General features: G+C 43.1%; 1 protein-coding gene across 1 annotated transcript in view; it reads right to left on the minus strand.

The window, feature by feature from the left end:
• The window catches only part of LOC142575424 (rab-like protein 6), a 79338-nt gene that overhangs the window by 21811 nt on the left and 38956 nt on the right, over positions 1-18571 (minus strand). The window contains exons 8-11 of the mRNA XM_075684792.1: positions 11972-12096; positions 5663-5976; positions 3450-3525; positions 110-281 (exon numbers count right to left, since the gene is read on the minus strand). Coding sequence (XP_075540907.1) covers positions 110-281; positions 3450-3525; positions 5663-5976; positions 11972-12096 — 687 coding nt within the window. The remainder of the gene's footprint in view (positions 1-109; positions 282-3449; positions 3526-5662; positions 5977-11971; positions 12097-18571) is intronic.

The raw sequence follows: 18571 nt of genomic DNA on the forward strand, positions 1-18571 counted from the left end.
AGGAGTGACTTTAGCCTGCTTTATTCAAGAAAATATCTCAACTTATATTGTGGTTTATAGGGTACTTAAATATAGTTTATAAATACAATGAATTGTGCGCAGTGTTCACCTGACACTTTCATCGTCAAGGGCAGATGATGCAGCAGCACCAGTGTCAGCATCACGTTCTTCTAAAAAGCTGTTGAAGCTGGCATCACCATCTGGCACGAAGTCATCAACATTGTGAACAGCCATGGATGAAGAGCTCATTGGTGGCGGCACATGCACGTCAGCTTGCACCACTGTGAGACAGAAAAGTCATTGCATTAGTTGACTGCATTTGTTGGAAACTCTTGCTTACTAATCACTGTCACATAGGTCGCATGGTCACACGGTAACACTAGGTCACACGTCAGGCATGCAGAAAATTACCTGGATAATTTCGGCTTAAACTTTGGTTGAGATACTTTTCAAGGTTCAACAAACTTACAGTTGGTGGCCCATTTTTTTTTTCGGATTTCTCTATGGCACTGTAACATGTCCCACAGAAATAAAATCTAAGGTGTCATGTGACATTTCAATGATTTCTTTGGATACAGACTGCACATGCCACACTGCAGACATTGCTGCCAAGCTTTGTCTGTGTGGTTCGATGACTTCTCATAGCCTAATTTTTGGTCGCACCAAATTCTGTTAGGTCATAAAGCTTAACAGCAGTGATCAGTAGCAAACAATGTTCATTAAGGAAGTTTACAGTTGTGAGGCTGAGATTACTGAAATCACCAGTGGCTACTCTCCTGTGCCTACATCACAAATACTTGTTCAGGGCTTTCTTTGAGCAACATCTATTAGGCATGGCTTCGGGCAAATGTTCCGAAGTTGTAGATTTGAAAGATCCCAAAGCCACTGCCCCTTTAATGGCCGAATAAAGATAAGGTCATCATGTGTGGCCACCTGCATCAATCATTAACAATACATGAACTCACTCATACCCTTTTCACCCCTTTCATACTTCGAAAGCAGCCCTTTAAAAATCCAGTCAAAGTATGCTGTCCAATGAAGCATCAAACAAGTAGCAAAATGAGGTAATGCGAGAGCTTGTAACATGTTTCAGCTCTACAATTAGATTATCACAGCTACTAAATAAAATATTGTAGCTACTGAAGGAAATACCTTTTGAGTATGCTTGTTCTACAATGGCATTTTGTGAACTACTGCATAAGACAGACTAGAATATTGTACTGTTTCATTTTAGCTGCGTAAATATGTCATCGCTTATGGCATGCTACCATATGCGTTGAGACAACTTATAAAAAATAGATGTGTGCTGGAAAAGAAGAGAAAAAGGAAATGAAAAAAAAAGGAAGCTGACAAAAGAATGTAAACCTGTGCTTGCACTGTGCTGACTTGAAAGAATATGTAGCGGTCAGAATCAGAATTTTATTACTTCAGAAAAGCATTGATGCTTTTGTAGATATCAGTTAACATTTTAATGGCACAAAGAAATTTAATTTTTCTATTTCTAGTTTCTTTCTGTTCTTATTGTTATTTAAATGCAAAACTAGGTTGTAATATTCAGGATTAACACAGTTCTCAATCATGATCAAAAGCATCAATGCTTTGGTGGGCTGATGATGTATTCGTACGTTTTATGTTAAAAAACAAAGAATGGAAGGAAGAAAATAAGCAAACTGCTGAAAAAGAAAACCTATGCCTTGGGACTATATTCGTGTAACAGGTGATTAGCAGATAAAGCAGGCATCTTTTTTTTTTTTTTTTTTTTTTTTTGACAGGCTAGCCGTAGCTCCTCTTGGACATATGTAACCCACAAAAAGGGGTACTTTTGTACTCCTTTAGCAAGATGAACTCATTTCATTGCATCAGTTAATGCCAATGCACATATTCTGGGGTACTATATTAAAGCTGCAGGACTAAGCTATGTTCTTTTTGGTGCTGAGCTATATTTCAACTTGGCACAAGTTAGAGGCATGAAGCCATGGCATGACCAAGAGCTAATGAAACAGTGAGACTATGCAGGTAAATGTGGGGCAAGTCCTGCCTAAACCATTATACATGTCTGATTACTTTATTATTTTGTGCATGTCAACAAGAAACAACCAAATGACATTTAGTGTTACCATGAACTCATGAAACATTACTGCATAAAAATTTGCTAAAAAATTGCTACTTTGAGTTTTGTTTAAACGGACCATCTACTGTCTGCAACATGTCCCAAGATTATAATGTTGATGCAAAGATGTCTAAAGACAATTAAAATGCATGGTTTTATCCTTTATACAAATAATTTCATCCTTTAAAACAGCACAAAAATGGCATGAGGGGGCACTCTGAAGCAACATAGTGAACAAATACATTTGTCTGCCATGTTACCTCCCATAAATATGTATGCAATGGTCACTGCAACATAGACTCTGCTTTTCCTTGGAAGTTATTTGCTAGCACTACTACCTTTTGCAACTTCATATTTCCTTTTGTATAAGGAAACTAGAGAGTGTTTCTTGTGCAAAAATGGCGCTACCTTCTCTTCATACATTGCCACATCACCTACACCATGCTAGGAGCCCACTATGTGCAGCATTATTGTCCACTCACTGGTTCTGCTTTGAAACATTTACTATGTGCTGCGTGTCCAAATCCTTCTGGTTCTCTCAAAGATGATCTTTTCTGCTCTCTTGTCTTGTCAGTTTTCTTGGACCCCAGCCTCAGCAATTTCAAAGTTCAGGGGGCCCCCCATACCACCCAGTTAAACAGCGCTGGGATACATAGAATGCATAAGAAAAAAGAAAGTGTACATACTACATTACAAGCTTCTGCAGAGACTTCTCGAACTTTGCAGGCATAGTAAGAAAAAAAAAACTGTTGCATTGCAAAGAACAAAACAGGAGGGTAGAGGAGGGGGGGGGTCAGTGTCATCAAACTAAAAAGTTAGTTTTCTTCCTCCCAAGCTGTGCTCGTTCAGCAAACAATTTTTTAGCACTGCTACTGCAACTGTTCTTAGTTTCAGTCTTTCTGGGGGTCTGTACGCTCAAATAAATTTCACAAATTGAAAAAAAATTTGTTTACAAACTTTCCACACATTGCCTGAATTAACCATTGTCTGGTACGGACACTGAACCTATTTGATGATAAGCTTTCCATCCCACCAGAAAAACAGATGTCCTTAAAGATTGGTAGATGGTCTCCCCTATTAATGTTTGGCTGTATCACAATGCCCTATAATCTAAACTTTTGCAATGAGCAATTTTATTTGCTCACTTGCTTGTTCAGTGATTTAAACTTTACATTTAGCCTTGTCAGGTTGCATTTCTACATCACCACTAGCAGCAACTAGCAAGTGACAGCTTATGACATTTTTTAGCCTACTTTTCACTTTTTAGAAACTAAAAAAAGATTAAGCAACATAGATGTTAGGAATGAAAATAAATGACACGGGGCCTCTCAAGACTCACCCATACATTCCTCCCTCTCTGGCTTCTTATTGAAAAGTTTTGACATGAGGCTGGCAGCTTGTTTTGTCGGGGTGCCCTGCGACAAGAAAGAAAACAAATGGCAGCTCCAAGCGCCTTGTGCTGACATTATCCGATAACGCACGCCGGATACATCGTACAGCATGGCTGCCCTCTGCTCTCAAGTATGCTTGACTTTGTGTACAAAAGTACGCGCCGAGCCAAAGCAAAGAAAGAGATGATAACCAGTCAAGCAAAACTGAGCAGAAAAGAGATGTTACAGGTGAATGATACAGACTGAGAAAAGCACAGATAAGGAGGCAGCACATGAGATAACAACAACATTTCGTTCAATCTCAAAAGACTTGTGCTATGGGGAGGCAAGCTGAAGAGTGTTATATGCAAACTGTTGTTGCAACAATTGTCAATCCTGTCTAGATGTGTTATAATGAGATCCAGCCCCCCAGGCATGTACAAAGGAATGGGGGTGAGGCAAGAGCAGTAGTGGCTCACCCCCTAGAGCCATTAGATAGGAAAGGAGCAGGTACAGGTTTGCCTTGTAGTGTTTAATCTGCTGTACAACTAACTCTGAGAATCATGAAAGACAGGTAATCCAGAACAATGTGTTGCATGTCTGTCAAGTTGAAGGTGCCAATTAGTAAGAAAAGATTGCATTCCTTCATTTTCGATCAAATATTCTTCCAGTGGCCAAAAAATGGCTTGCAGCGAAGGTGCTTGGAAGCTTTTTAGAAGGGTAGTATGGGGCTAACGTAAGCTGCTGAAGGTAACCTGGCCCCCTGTACACACCTATGTGCAGCATCCACTTAGTGTGCCTTCCTCCTACCTTCCTCCGTTTTACACACTAAAAGGGATTTTTCCTTGCCTAAAGAATGTTTCACCAACCAGCCCAAGCAGCCACCCTTTTGCTTGGTACAAGACAAGCAGGGAGGCCAAGATATTCAGCACCCTTCCCCACTTACACCAAGGATGTTCAACTAAACATAAGTATACCTACAAGTAAGTTCAGCTCTCGACCTGTCGTTTCTTACTCACCCTCTTAAGTCTTTATTTTTCTTTTGGCGCAACAATGTATTCATTACACCTTCAATCCTGGTTTACAATTTATTATCTCAGTGAAGCTCCACCCCTCCCCCCACCACTCTTCTTCAGCACTTAAGATATTTTTTTTTTTTTCAGTTAACTTTAGGCTTCTAATTTTCCAGCATGTTTTTACCTTTGCATGAAATTTTTTTACAGACGTGTGCAACGTTCTATGAAACACATCAGGAGTTTACCTCACAAGCGCCCAGTGCTAACATATACATTTTTAGTTATTGCAGTGGAAACATTGTGCATATTACATACCTCATTATAGCCATGCCTTGGCCACTGATGTCATTCTCCCCATGTGCCATGCCACACCAAGCACAGTCTCCAGCGCATATCTTGCTAATAATTGTGCTTTTAATTTTGTTATTCTTAATGTACATGATGCTTTTTAAGATCCACATTAGAATGTACGATTTCACTGGGTTTATGCAAACAAACACCTTCTCTCTCAGCAGCAACTGTTCACAAATCACTAACATACTTCTATGCTGTATAGACCCATTTGCCTGAGCATTTATGTCAACTTCATTTGTTGTTAGTGCTGTTCTACTTACCCCAGCACACTTTCGACAGAATTGTGTCTGTCCACACTCTCTGCACAGTATGTCTATGAAACGCTTCGGCCAGCTACCCCAATTCCTTTGCTTACAGTAGTCACTTGAAATTGTTGAGCTAGTCAGAGGCCACACGAGACAGATGCCGACACAACACCTGTGTTGTGTCTGCATGATGTCAGTTGCGACTTCTGATGCAGCAAAAAAAGCACTTTTTTTTAATCTATCACTCCTTCATTAGGCATAATTCAGATTTCAATAGGCGCATGTGATTGACAGATGATAGCCCTGTCTATGATGACTCGGCTTTTGCCAAGGAGCTGGAAATAGTAGTACATTCATTGTGGTTCATCCACCTGAAAGCATGCTTTCCCTTCACCCTGACTTTCATCCCACTCATTTTACCCCTACCCACAAAAACAAGTTAATGAGTCAGCCTTGTACAAGTAACTCTTATGTAGCTTATCAAAGCAGAAAAGCTTGATCATCAAATGAGATTTTAAAAAATGAAACAGCAATTTGTATTTCACATCCTCAAAAATGCACACTCACTACTGATGCTGTCGGTGATGGTGCACTTCCTGATGATGCTTTAGTAGAAGCAACAGCATCACTATTTGATGCAGTTGGTGATGCTTTTTGAACATGGTATCCTTGTTCAATTGTAGGTGAAACAGCAGGCTTCCTGGGTGACTGTGTTTGCTGAAGCCGCGAATGCTGCTGTTGGACTTGTGGTGGATGCAACGTAGCTCCTACCACCGCCCTCTGTGCTTCGTGTCCCAGCGAACTAGGCACTGACACGCTTCGTGAGGGTGCTGGTCCCACCTTGGCACCAACAGAAGGTCTCCGGCCTGCCTCTCCCACCACTGCGCAGTTATGCGTGTGTAAATGACACTTGAAGAAAGTATCGTACCAGCTAACCAACAGTCACACCTAGCACAACTATCACAGCTATACCATTGAGGTCTCAGTGAAAACGAAATCAAATTCAAGCATTCACAGGAGTAATAGTCCAAGTTGGTTGTTTTTAAACTGGATTCGGCAATTTCAGTTTTCAACAGTGGCAAACCACTTACGTTTGTGCTCAGTTGTTGTGAAAGTTGGGTTAAAGTATATAAAATGGCCCCTACTAGTAGGTGGCCAATGAAAAAGACAAAAGTGTATGTGAACGGTGTGTCGCACAGAGCATTCCAGTAAAGATAAATAGGCAAAAGATTAACAAGAAAACTGTGGCAGTTTCAAAACAACATTCTCACTTCAATTACCACCTTATTGGTTCCTTGTGAGCAAGTAACATATAAGGGTTCAGAGACCTCAACCTTCCAACTTGTCCCTTCAACTAGGTTATTAACTGTAATTAACACCTTTCTAATAGATCTGCCAAGACTATTCACTGAACCACTGAATATAAACTCAAGTTTGAACAGCTATGCAAAAGACCAGCGCATCCACTTCTTTCTCTGTGGCATGCCGCATGGGCTAGTACAGCTAGACGTGGCCTCTATAGTCGCATTGGCATAGATGCAACCTCAGAGGCCACAAGCTCGCCAAGCCAAGCCAGCTTGGTGAGGTTCACTGGCCTCCTAAATCACACAGCAAAGCCTACTGAGCCACGTGAGAGTAGCCTATTAGCCTGGATCCACGGCGTAGTCTGTGCCATACATGGGCTTCCTCCATGGTGCCATAGATGATCTCCAGGCATCCTGTATTGTGTGCCACATGCTGCTCTATTCTATGTGTTTACACAGTAAAAGGAAATAATGGATATAAACAAGTCATTTCAGCTACCCCTTCAACGTCGTTTTAATGAGGCTCGAGTGTATTAATATGTACTACAGTCGATAACCAATAATTCGGACTCCACGGGGACCGTAAATAAGTGCAAACTATCGAATGTCCAGAAAAAAAAAAACGAATGTATCCTAAAAAGATCATTTCATTTATGTTTTAGGACCTCTGTGCAAGGAATAAGTGGTCGATTTGTTGCTGCACACACATCCACTTATGCGCAACCAAGTACGCCTGTATTTCTGCCAGTTTTGTGCTGTCGCTGTACGCCAATGCAAGGACTGCAAAGGCTAAAGTCCACATGTGAAGGCTCTGGGGCACACGGCACATCATCATCACCCGAGTTAGAGTCATTGTTTGACGGTGGGAGAACTTGCTCAATTATTTCATCATTGTTCAGTTCGGCACACTGCAGGCTAGCAGGTTATCAATGACGTCTACATTTGAGCACATTGTGGTAGGTGGCAGGTTCAGGCTCTTCAGTTGTGGGGTCATTCGGACTGAGACTTGAGACTCATTCCGAGTCTGACTGCGAGGGCACCGCTGATGCCATCTGATGCGGCACGTCGATAAGCTGACGAGAAAGACTTCTTGGAGACAGCAAAGTGCTGTTTGGAACGCAAGCTAAACAACCAAGTACAGAATAGTGGAATGGTATCCGAAAGATTAACTCAACAAACATAACGGCGAGAGCAGGCCATGTGTGGGGTTGCCAGAATGTGGTGTAATGTGGAATGTGGTGATCGCAATGTTGATGCGACCTATAATTCAGGCAAACCTTCCAAGATCAGCATTTGCAGTTAAATCTCCGATTGCTGCGACCAAGGTAAGGCCTCACGGATTAACATCAAACGTGTAATCTCTGAGGCCATACTTGATGTCTTGTCGAGGTTGCCAGAGGAGATAATGTCAGCAGAGTCCGCATACGCTGCAGCCCCAGATGGAGTTCGAATAGTGAAATGTAGAGCTCGCGTAATCAAATGTGGAGCTCGCGGCTGTCCGAAATATAGGTCAGCTTTACACGTTTAGTCTACAGGGCCATTGACGGTGCCGTGAAGCTGTCCGAATTACCAAGCATGTTCAGATCATCGGTGTCCGATTTATCGGTCCGCAACTGTATTGTGCTCAATACGAATTGCAACATGGAACCTGTAGCCAAAGGAGCTTCAAGACTGCATGATGGCACAAACATGTGAAAAATTGACTGACCAAATACCAGTAATTTCGGAGTACTGTTTAGTTCACTAATTTTTCGTATGTCGGCACCACCATGCAGTCTTGGAGCACTTTTGGCCATACACATGCTGCAGCCCATAATGAGCATGACAGCACTTGAAATTTCGTAATGATTGAGGTTCCAGGTGTACTTTACGCTTTCCCATGGCATAGACCCATAAGTGTCATGTATCGTCATGAAGCACAGATACTGCTAACGTGACCTTGACTCCGCAAGCGCTGTCAGTCGAGGCTGTGAGCTATGCAAAACCAGTTTGGAGCTTTATTGGCTTTATTCTCCCATGCGAGCTTATGCCGTTCCATACAGTAAGTGCAGAAAACAGCGACCCCTTTAGAGGCAGCGTCTGTCTCGCTAGAGCTCGGGGGACAGTGAATGTGTGGAGCATGTCAATCTCCCATTGAAAGTGCATATTTTCAACCTTGCCTAGGAAGATTTTCAAGCAATAACTGTAGCTCACAATGTCCGATTGCGGCATTTCCCCTCTCTTTAAAGCAAAGCTTTCTTTGCATCTTCTTCCGACATTCCGGGCACTGCTGTGATGGTCTTGCCGCGCGTGCCGCTGGCTTTCTTAGAACACCACCAGATGGCGCTTGCCTCCGCACATGCCGGCCGGCGCCGCCATGCGCCGGGTTGCGTAGTTTGTGCATACGGCACATGCTATGCTTGCATTCCTATGCAACAAAAATGCGGGGGGGGGGGGGGGGTATTTTGTAAGAGTCCACCTAGTGGACAGTCCATTTATGCCCATAATGAGCATGACAGCACTTGAAATTTCGTGATGAATGAAGTTCCAGGTATACTTTATGCTTTCCCATGGCATAGACCCATAAGTGTCATGTATCGTCATGAAGCACAGTGAAGCACGCAAGGTAACGTTTAACATCAACTCACCACTCTTGTATTGGACTAAACACTGAAGAAATACACATTTGCCGCCAACACCACTGTCAATTCATCATCATCATCAGCCTGGTTACGCCCACTGCAGGGCAAAGGCCTCTCCCATACTTCTCCAACTACCTCGGTCATGTACTAATTGTGGCCATGTTGTCCCTGCAAACTTCTTAATCAACTTTCTGCCGCCCTCTGCTACGCTTCCCTTCCCTTGGAATCTATTCGGTAACTCTTGATGACCATCGGTTATCTTCCCTCCTCATTACGTGTCCTGCCCACGCCCCCATTTCTTTTTCTTGATTTCAACTAAGATATCATTAACTCGCGTTTGTTCCCTAACCCAATCTGCCCTTTTCTTATCCCTTAACGTTACACCTGTCATTCTTCTTTCCATAGCTCGTTGCATCGTCCTCAATTTAAGTAGAACCCTTTTTGTAAGCCTCCAGGTTTCTGCCCCGTACGTGAGTACTGGTAAGACACAGCTGTTATAAACCTTTCTCTTGAGGGATAATGGCAATCTGCTGTTCATGATCTGAGAATGCCTGCCAAACGCACCCCAGCCCATTCTTATTCTTCTGATTATTTCAGTCTCATGATCCGGATCCGCAGTCACTACCTGCCCTAAGTAGATGTATTCCCTTACCACTTCCAGTGCCTCACTACCCATCGTAAACTGCTGTTCTCTTCCGAGACTGTTAAACATTACTTTAGTTTTCTGCAGATTAATTTTTAGACCCACCCTTCGGCTTTGCCCCTCCAGGTCAGTGAGCATGCATTGCAGTTGGTCCCCTCAGTTACTAAGCAAGGCAATATCATCAGCAAATCGCAAGTTACTAAGGTATTCTCCATTAACTCTTATCCCCAATTCCTCCCAATCCAGGTCTCTGAATACCTCCTGTAAACACCCTGTGAACAGCATTGGAGGGATCGTATCTCCCTGCCTGACACCTTTCTTTATTGGGATTTTGTTGCTTTCCTTATGGAGGACTACGGTGGCTGTGGAGCCGCTATAGATATCTTTCAGTATTTTTACATACGGCTCGTCTACACCCTGATTCCGCAATGCCTACATGACTGCTGAGGTTTCGACTGAATCAAAGGCTTTCTCGTAATCAATGAAAGCTATAAAGGTTGGTTATATTCCGCACATTTTTCTATCACCTGATTGATAGTGTGAATATGGTCTATTGTTGAGTAGCCTTTACGGAATCCTGCCTGGTCCTTTGGTTGACGGAAGTCCAAGGTGTTTCTGATTCTATTTGCAATTACCTTAGTAAACACTTTGTAGGCAACGGACAGTAAGCTGAACGGTCTATAATTTTTCAAGTCTTTGGCGTCCCCTTTCTTATGGATTAGGATTACGTTAGCGTTTTTCCAAGATTCCGGTACGCTCGAAGTCATGAGGCATTGCGTATACAGGGTGGCCAGTTTCTCTAGAACAATCTGCCCACCATCCTTCAATAAATCTGCTGTTACCTAATCCTCCCCAGCTGCCTTCCCCCTTCGCATAGCTCCCAAGGCTTTCTTTACTTCTTCCGGCGTTACCTGTGGGATTTCGAATTCCTCTAGACTATTCTCTCTTCCATTATCGTCGTGGGTGCCACTGGTACTGTATAGATCTCTATAGAACTCCTCAGCCACTTGAACTATCTCATCCATATTACTAATGATATTGCCGGCTTTGTCTCTTAACGCATACATCTGATTCTTGCCAATTCCTAGTTTCTTCTTCGCTGCTTTTAGGTTTCCTTCGTTCCTGAGAGCCTGTTCAATTCTATCCATATTATACTTCCTTATGTCAGCTGTCTTACGCTTGTTGATTAACTTCGAAAGTTCTGCCAGTTCTATTCTAGCTGTAGGGTTAGAGGCTTTCATACATTGGCGTTTCTTGATCAGACCTTTCGTCTCCTGCAATAGCTTGCTGGTATCCTGTCTAACGGAGTTACCACCGACTTCTATTGCACACTCCTTAATGATGCCCGCAAGACTGTCGTTCATTGCTTCAACACTAAGGTCTTCTTCCTGAGTTAAAGCCGAATACCTGTTCTGTAGCTTGATCTGGAATTCGTCTATTTTCCCTCTTACCGCTAACTCATTTATCGGCTTCTTATATACCAGTTTCTTCCGTTCCCTCCTCAGGTCTAGGCTAATTCGAGTTCTTACCATCCTATGGTCACTGCAGCGCACCTTGCTGAGCACGTCAACATCTTGTATGATACCAGGGTTAGCACAGAGTATGAAGTCTACTTCATTTCTAGTCTCGCCGTTCGGGCTCCTCCACGTCCACTTTTGGCTATCCCGCTTGCGGAAGAAGGTATTCATTATCCGCATATTATTCTGTTCCGCAAACTCTACTAATAACTCTCCCCTGCTATTCCTAGTTCCTATGCCATATTCTCCCACTGCCTTGTCTCCAGCCTGCTTCTTGCCTACCTTGGCATTGAAGTCGCCCATCAGTTAATTATCGTAAATCAAAGCAAACAGCATACAAAGCTCTGCTTACATCGATTCCCACAATGTGTGGGATCTGCTTTTTTTTTTTTTTTGAGAAAGTTAGGCTGAAAATTGCCTGAGCACGCAACCAAAGTCGCCTTCACTGCATGTGCTCAGATGCCTTACCGCATAACATAACTGTATTGCGGCGAAGTTGACTTTAGAAAACCAGCTGCCATTGAGCAACACATATTGTTGCCCGTTTTTTCCCTTGCCCATTTTTTTTTTCTTTCTAAAAAATCGTGTTTAAAAAAAGGGTGCGTGTTTGATTCAGGGGTATGATGACATCGGGCAAATATTGCCAAATGAATGAACAGTGTGTTTTGCCGTTTTTTTCTGAATCCTCTTTAATTTGACCCACTGGATAATTCAATCACTTTCGTCAGTCCCGTCAGGGTCAAATTAATGGAAGTCGACTGTAGTACCAAATTGATGCACAGCTCACTTACAGTTGGCTGTGGTGGCACTGGAAGGCAATCCATTTGGCATAGTGGCTGCTGCCTCTGCAAACTTAGAGGCTGATGAGAGCTGTTCAGCCATCTGCCGCCGCCGATTGTTGAGGGTTTCAACAAACCTGCAAAACAAATAAACCAAAATTGCAAAATGTGCAAAAAAGCAGCAATAATCATAGCAATGTCAAATGTCTCTCAATTAATGCAATTTTTCATTATGGAAGGACTTTAAGGGACACTAAAGAGAAAAATAAATCTAGCTTGTACTATTCCGGTAATTTCCGGTAATAGTAATATTCTGGTGATTCGACTTTGGTTCATTTTGTACAGTGGAGTCTCATTGATAAGATCTTCACGGGAACTGGAAAATAAAATGTATCACCTAAAAATCGTATTAACCAAAGCAAGCCCTGAAAAGTATGAAAATAGATGTAATCAGCAACAAACTCAATAGCAAAGGTTCGTGTGGAGTTGAATGATACTGCTCTGCATAACACGTTATGGGGAGCAGCATCACTCGATGCCACATGAACTGCAGTGAATGCACTTTTATTTAGCAATGTTGAAACTGCTTGACAGTTTGCGCTGAACCTTCTTTTAAATGGCCATAAGGAGGTCCTGGAAGTTAGAAAAAAAAAAAGCTTCCATTCCCTCACTCAACTGAGCAGCGGCACACCGCCAGTCGGTGTGACCGCAGTGCCTCAGTACCGCCGCTGGCATGCTGCATGCGTTTTCCCTCCAGTATGCCTAGGTCTTAACACATTGTTCGTGGGTTGTTGGAATGTTATTTAAGCTGGAGCACTGGAATATGAAGCGATCAGCTTTAGAAATACCAGTTAAAGCCCACTTCTTCAGTCATATCATCCAATTTTAGGTGAAAATGCGGTCGCAATAACCGTATGAAAGTACACTGCTCCTATGGGACGTTGGCCGGGAAAAGAAAAAGAAACATCTCGAAAAACGTAATATACAGAACCATATCAACAAGATTCCACTGTACACAGTTTGCTGTAGAGTGACCATGTTCTGACCCTGCAGCAATATCTTGCTGATGGCTGGCAAAAGGCAGATTATGCCAGTTATCAGGCTGATTATGCATTACATGGAGCAATGCATGAGTAACAGCAATGTGCCAAACAGCACAGGACAGATGCGCTATCAACTGACTCTATTCGAAACCATAGCGCATAGATAATACAGACATGACAAATTTGAAGATGCCCCTTTGAAAGCCAGTCAAGCAGCTCACTTAGTATCATGCATTTGTGTCTGCAAGCTTGTCATCTTACACATACTGTATGGCTCTGAACAAAAGCTGTGGGGACGCAACTCTCATACATCCCCTGGCGTTTTTTCCCTGCATGGCTCTCGCACCTGCTAATGCCATCTGACAGCAGAGTTACTCAGGCACAAAAAGAAGTCGACTCTACCACTGTGGCTTGGGGTTGGCTGCACGTGCAGATGTTTTACGTGTGCTCAGGCATGCTTCGTGGGATTGTCCCGCTTGAGGCTTCGGAGCAGGGCACCACGATGGACGAACACGATCGTTCAAATGCATCAATGTTAACGTGACTGTACACACGAACAATTAGATGTTGGTGTCCGGCTTGGTGTGAATGTATTCGCTCTATATCCTGCCGCGGTGAATCAGACTTCCTCGATTCATTAGTGCCCATCGGCATGTTCCATTGGTTCTGATTCGGCTAGATGAGCTTTGGTGCATAGAAATTGCAATAAATGCCCTTTTGTTTGTTCCCACTACTCTGTTGCTGTTCCTTTGCCACAAGAGCATGTTTGAGACCCCACAAAATCAGTAGACAGAAATTCTGTCCCCTTTATACGGCTCCCATCATCTGCCATGTTGGCCATGTTGACCATGTTGGTCATGTTGGCCATGTTATGGGAAAATTGATGTATTACTGTATTTATTCAAATATAAAGAAAGGTTTTTCCCAGAATCTTTAGCCTTGAAGTCACCCCCGCCTTACATGCGAGGCTGATAGATTCAGTTACTGTTTTATTATGGCAGCAGCATGGCCAATTTCCAGCAATCCTGATTTTAGACAGCAGTGCAAATTGTAGCAACTAATTAACTTTAGTAGCTGGTGAGGCAGTATTTGCACCATCACATCAATGCAAAGTGAATGCCGTTGATCATATCACCATTAACAAGCCATTAAAGAACAAAGTGCTGCCTTGACAGCTGGTGGAAAGCAACAGTTGGACATGCCAGAAAGCAACATTTACCGTATTTACTCGAATCTAACGTGCATCTTTTTTCCTATAGAACGGGTCCAAAAACTGCATGTGCGTTAGAATCGAGTACAACCCTAAATCCGCGTTACCATATCACCATCGACATTCGAAAAATGGCCGCATCGTACACACTTCTAGCCTAGCTGCCGTAGCTTCCTCCATGTGCATACCTCCATGTTGTACGTGTAATGAGTCGCTGGTGTAACTACCGCCTGTCTTCCCATTTTCTGTGTTTATTCAATCACCATGGAAGCGCCTACTGCGAAGACACACCGAGTCCGCCATGACGTCGCATTTAAAAGGAAAGTTATGTGCACGGAGATGGACACAAATCGGGCCGCATGGGCATTCGGAGTTCCCGAAACTTGCGTGTGGGACTGGTGCAAACAGAAGAATATGTTAGCCAGCAAAGCAACAAGGAAGGGTTTCATAGGACCGAAGCAGGGCCGCTTCGCTGAAATAGAAGTGCTGGTCATGGAATATGTGCAGGAGCAGCGAGCGGCACAGCAGCCTGTGATGACTGATCTGCTCAAAGTACAGGCGATGCAGTTAGCCCTACAGAAAGGGCTAATGTGGAGTGACTTCAAAGTGAGAAGGTGCTGGCTATCAAATTTTATGAAAAGAAAAGGCTTTTCTCTTTGAAGGCGGACAGGGATATGCCAAAAATTACCCGAAGAATATGAAGAGAAACTGCACAGTTTTCAGCATTACATTTTGAAGTTGCGCCATAGAAACGGCTACCACTTCGAACAGACTGGAAATGCCAATCAGATGCCGCTCTTTTGACATGCCTGCCACCACAACCGTTGAAAAGAAGGGGGTGAAGTAAGTGCGCGTTTTGTCTTCCGGCCGCAAAAAAATTAGAGTCACCGCACTGCTTTGTTGCACTGTGGATGGCCACAAGCTGCCCCCGTATCTTATCTTCAGACGGAAGACGCTCCCGAAAGAAATAGTGTTTCCCAATGGCGTGATTGTGCGCGCAAATCAAAAAGGTTGGATGACGGCAGACTTGGTCGCTAAATGTTTGGCGGAAGAGACCCGGCGGCAGTTTGCGTCTGCGTGGGATGCTTGTATTCGACGCGTTCAGGTGCCACCTTGACCAGCGCATCAAGGACAAGCTGGCTGCATGCAACACCGACCTTGTCGTAATATCCGGCGGCATGACATCGCAGCTCCAGCCGCTCGATGTTTGTTTAAACAAGTCAGTGAAAAATAGAATTCGGGCGCTGTACACCGAATGGCTTGTCAGTGGCTGCCACGAATTCACGCCTGCCAATAAAATGAAGCGTGCCTCACTGCAGGACTTTGCTGGATGGATGAAAGATGCATGGTGCACAATCCAGTCTGCCATGGTCAACAAGCCCTTTAAAAATTGCGGGATTTCGAATGCCCTGGACGGCACCGAGGATGAAATGCTTTGGTCTGTTGATAGCGATAAGGAGTTGTCTGATAACGACGACGAGTGATATTTATTGCCCCACGCGACTCGTACCAGCGCAGTGAAACTCTTGGTGGTTAGGTATGTTGCTTCCATTTAAGTTTTCATTCATCGCAACCTTAGAGTATTGGAAATAAATGTGTTTTTTCTAAATGAGAGAAAATAGTATTTCTATATGAAAGCACGAGGTGCGCGATCTTTCCCTCTCTCTCCCTTTTCTTTTTTCCATGGAAAACAGGTGCGCATTACAATTAAGGTTTTCATTTTTTTATTTTTTGGTCACGGAAAACGGGTGAGCATTACAATCGAGGGCACGTTAGTTTTGAGTAAATATGGTACTAGGATGCATTGATTTCATGTTTTTTTTTTTTCTGTTAGACTAGAAATGAACTAAACTGAGTCAGTTGCTGTCGCCAATTGATTCGTGGCATTGCCATTAGTCCCCATTAGCCACTCTATACGAATGATGACTGTAACTTGAGACACCCTACAGCGCACTGTTCAATCTTTTGGATTGCACTTGTACGACTGCATGAAAACTAGGGCGCCACTACAAGCAGAATGAGCGAAGTTTTAGTTTTGCAACATTGCCAGTGCATTCTCTAATTAAAAGTAGTGAAATGGCACTTCTGGCCCAATCCATAGCCTAGAGAATCCCGTACAGTGGAATTGCGTTGATACGATCTTCACAGAAACCGGAAAATGTCATCATCATCATCATTATCATCATCAGCCTACTTTATGTCCACTGCAGGACGAAGGCCTCTCCCTGCGATCTCCAATTACCCCTGTCCTGCACTAACTGATTCCAACTAGCACCCGCGAATTTCTTCATTTCATCGCACCACCTAGTCTTCTGTCTTCCTCTACTGCGCTTCCCTTCTCTTGGTACCCATTGTGTAGCCCAAATGGTCCAACGGTTATCTAATCTGCGCATTACATGACCTGCCCAGCACCATTTTTTTCTCTTAATGTCAATTAGAATATCGGCCATACCCATTTGCTCTCTGATCCAAACTGATCGCTTTCTGTGTCTTAATGTTATACCTAGCATTCTCCATTCCATCGCTCTCTGTGCGGTCCTTAACTTGTTCTCAAGCTTCTTTGTCAGTCTCCAAGTCTCTACTCCATATGTCGGCACCGGTAAAATGCACCGATTATACACATTCCTTTTCAATGATAATGGTAAGCTTCCAGTCAGGAGCTGACAATGTCTGCCATATGCGATCCAACCCATTTTTATTCTTCTATGGATTTCCTTCTCATGATCAGGGTTCCCTGTGATTAATTGATCTAGGTAAACGTACTCCTTCACAAACTCTAGAGGCTGAGTGGCGATCCTGAAGTCTTATTCCTTTGCCCGGCTACTTATCATTATCTTTGTCTTCTGCATATTAATCTTCAACCCCACTCTTACACTCTCTCTGTTAAGGTCCTCAATCATTTGTTGTAACTCGTCTGCAGTGTTGCTGAATAGAACAATGTCATCGGCAAACCGAAGGTTGCCGAGGTATTCGCTGTCGATCCTTACTCGTAAGCCTTCCCTGTTTATTAGCTTGAATGCTTCTTCCAAGCACACAGTGAATAGCATGGGAAAGATTGTGTCTCCTTGTCTGACACGTTTCTTTATAGGTATATCCTACTTCTTTTTTTTTGTGCAGAACTAAGGTAGCTGTGGAATCTCTGAGAATATTTTCCAAGATATTTACGCAAGCGGTCTCTACTCCTTGATTACATAATGCCTCTATGACTGCTGGTATCTCTACTGAATCAAATGCCTTTTCGTAATCTATGAATGCCATATAGAGAGGCTGATTGCACTCTGCGGATTTCTCGATTACCTGATTGATGGCAAGGATGTGATCCTTTGTAGAGTATCCCTTCCTGAAATGTGCCTGTTCCCTTGGTTGACTAAAGTCCAGCGTTGCCCTTATTCTATTGGAGATTACCTTGGTGAATATTTTATATAATACTGGGTGGGAGTAAGCTAATGGGCTTATAATTTTTCAATTCTTTAACATCTCCCTTTTTGTGGATTAGTATAATGTTTGCATTCTTCTAGTTTTCTGCGACCCTTGCAGCCGACAGACACTTCACATAGAGAGTCGTCAGTTTTCTAAGCATTATGTCTCCTCCATCTTTGATTAAATCGGCTGTTATTCTATTTTCATCTGTTGCTCTTCCCTGTTTCACGTCTTGCAAGGCCCTTCTGACCTAATCACTAGTTATAGGAGGAGTTTCTGTATCCTGTTCATTACTGTTTCGAATGGAGTTATCCTGAGTCCTCTGGGTATTGTACAGGTCAGCGTAAAACTCTTTCACTGCTTTTACTATACCTTCGAGATTGCTGATGATATTACCCTGCTATCTTTCAGTGCATACATCTTGGTTTGTCCTATGCCAAGTTTCCTTCTCACTGATTTTAGGCTACGTCCATTTCTTACGGCTTCTTCAGTCTTTCTCATGTTATCATTTCTAATATCACTTATTTTCACCTTGTTGATCAGTTTTGACTGTTCTGCGAATTCTATCTTATCTCTTGAGTTGGCCACTCTAATTCTTTGTCGTTTCTTTATTAGGTCTTTTGTTACTTGAGAGAGCTTGCCTACTGTTTGCCTTGGATCCTTGCCTCCCACTTCAATGGCTGCCTCTGAAGCCAGCCTAGTTACGGTTTCATTCATTGCCTCTATGTCATCTTCATGCCTCTGTTCTAAGGCTGCATATTTGTTTGCAAGTGCCAGCCTGAATTTGCCTGCTTTTACCCTTACTGCTTCTAGGTTGTCCTGTTTCTTCTTGACCAATTTTACTCTTTCTCTCTTCAAATTGAGGTGAATCCTAGCCCTCACTAACCTATGGTCACGGCACTTTACCCTACCTATCAGTTCTACATCCTGCACTATGCT

Source organism: Dermacentor variabilis, chromosome 1 (assembly GCF_050947875.1).
Source record: "Dermacentor variabilis isolate Ectoservices chromosome 1, ASM5094787v1, whole genome shotgun sequence".
Classification (NCBI taxonomy): domain Eukaryota; kingdom Metazoa; phylum Arthropoda; class Arachnida; order Ixodida; family Ixodidae; genus Dermacentor; species Dermacentor variabilis.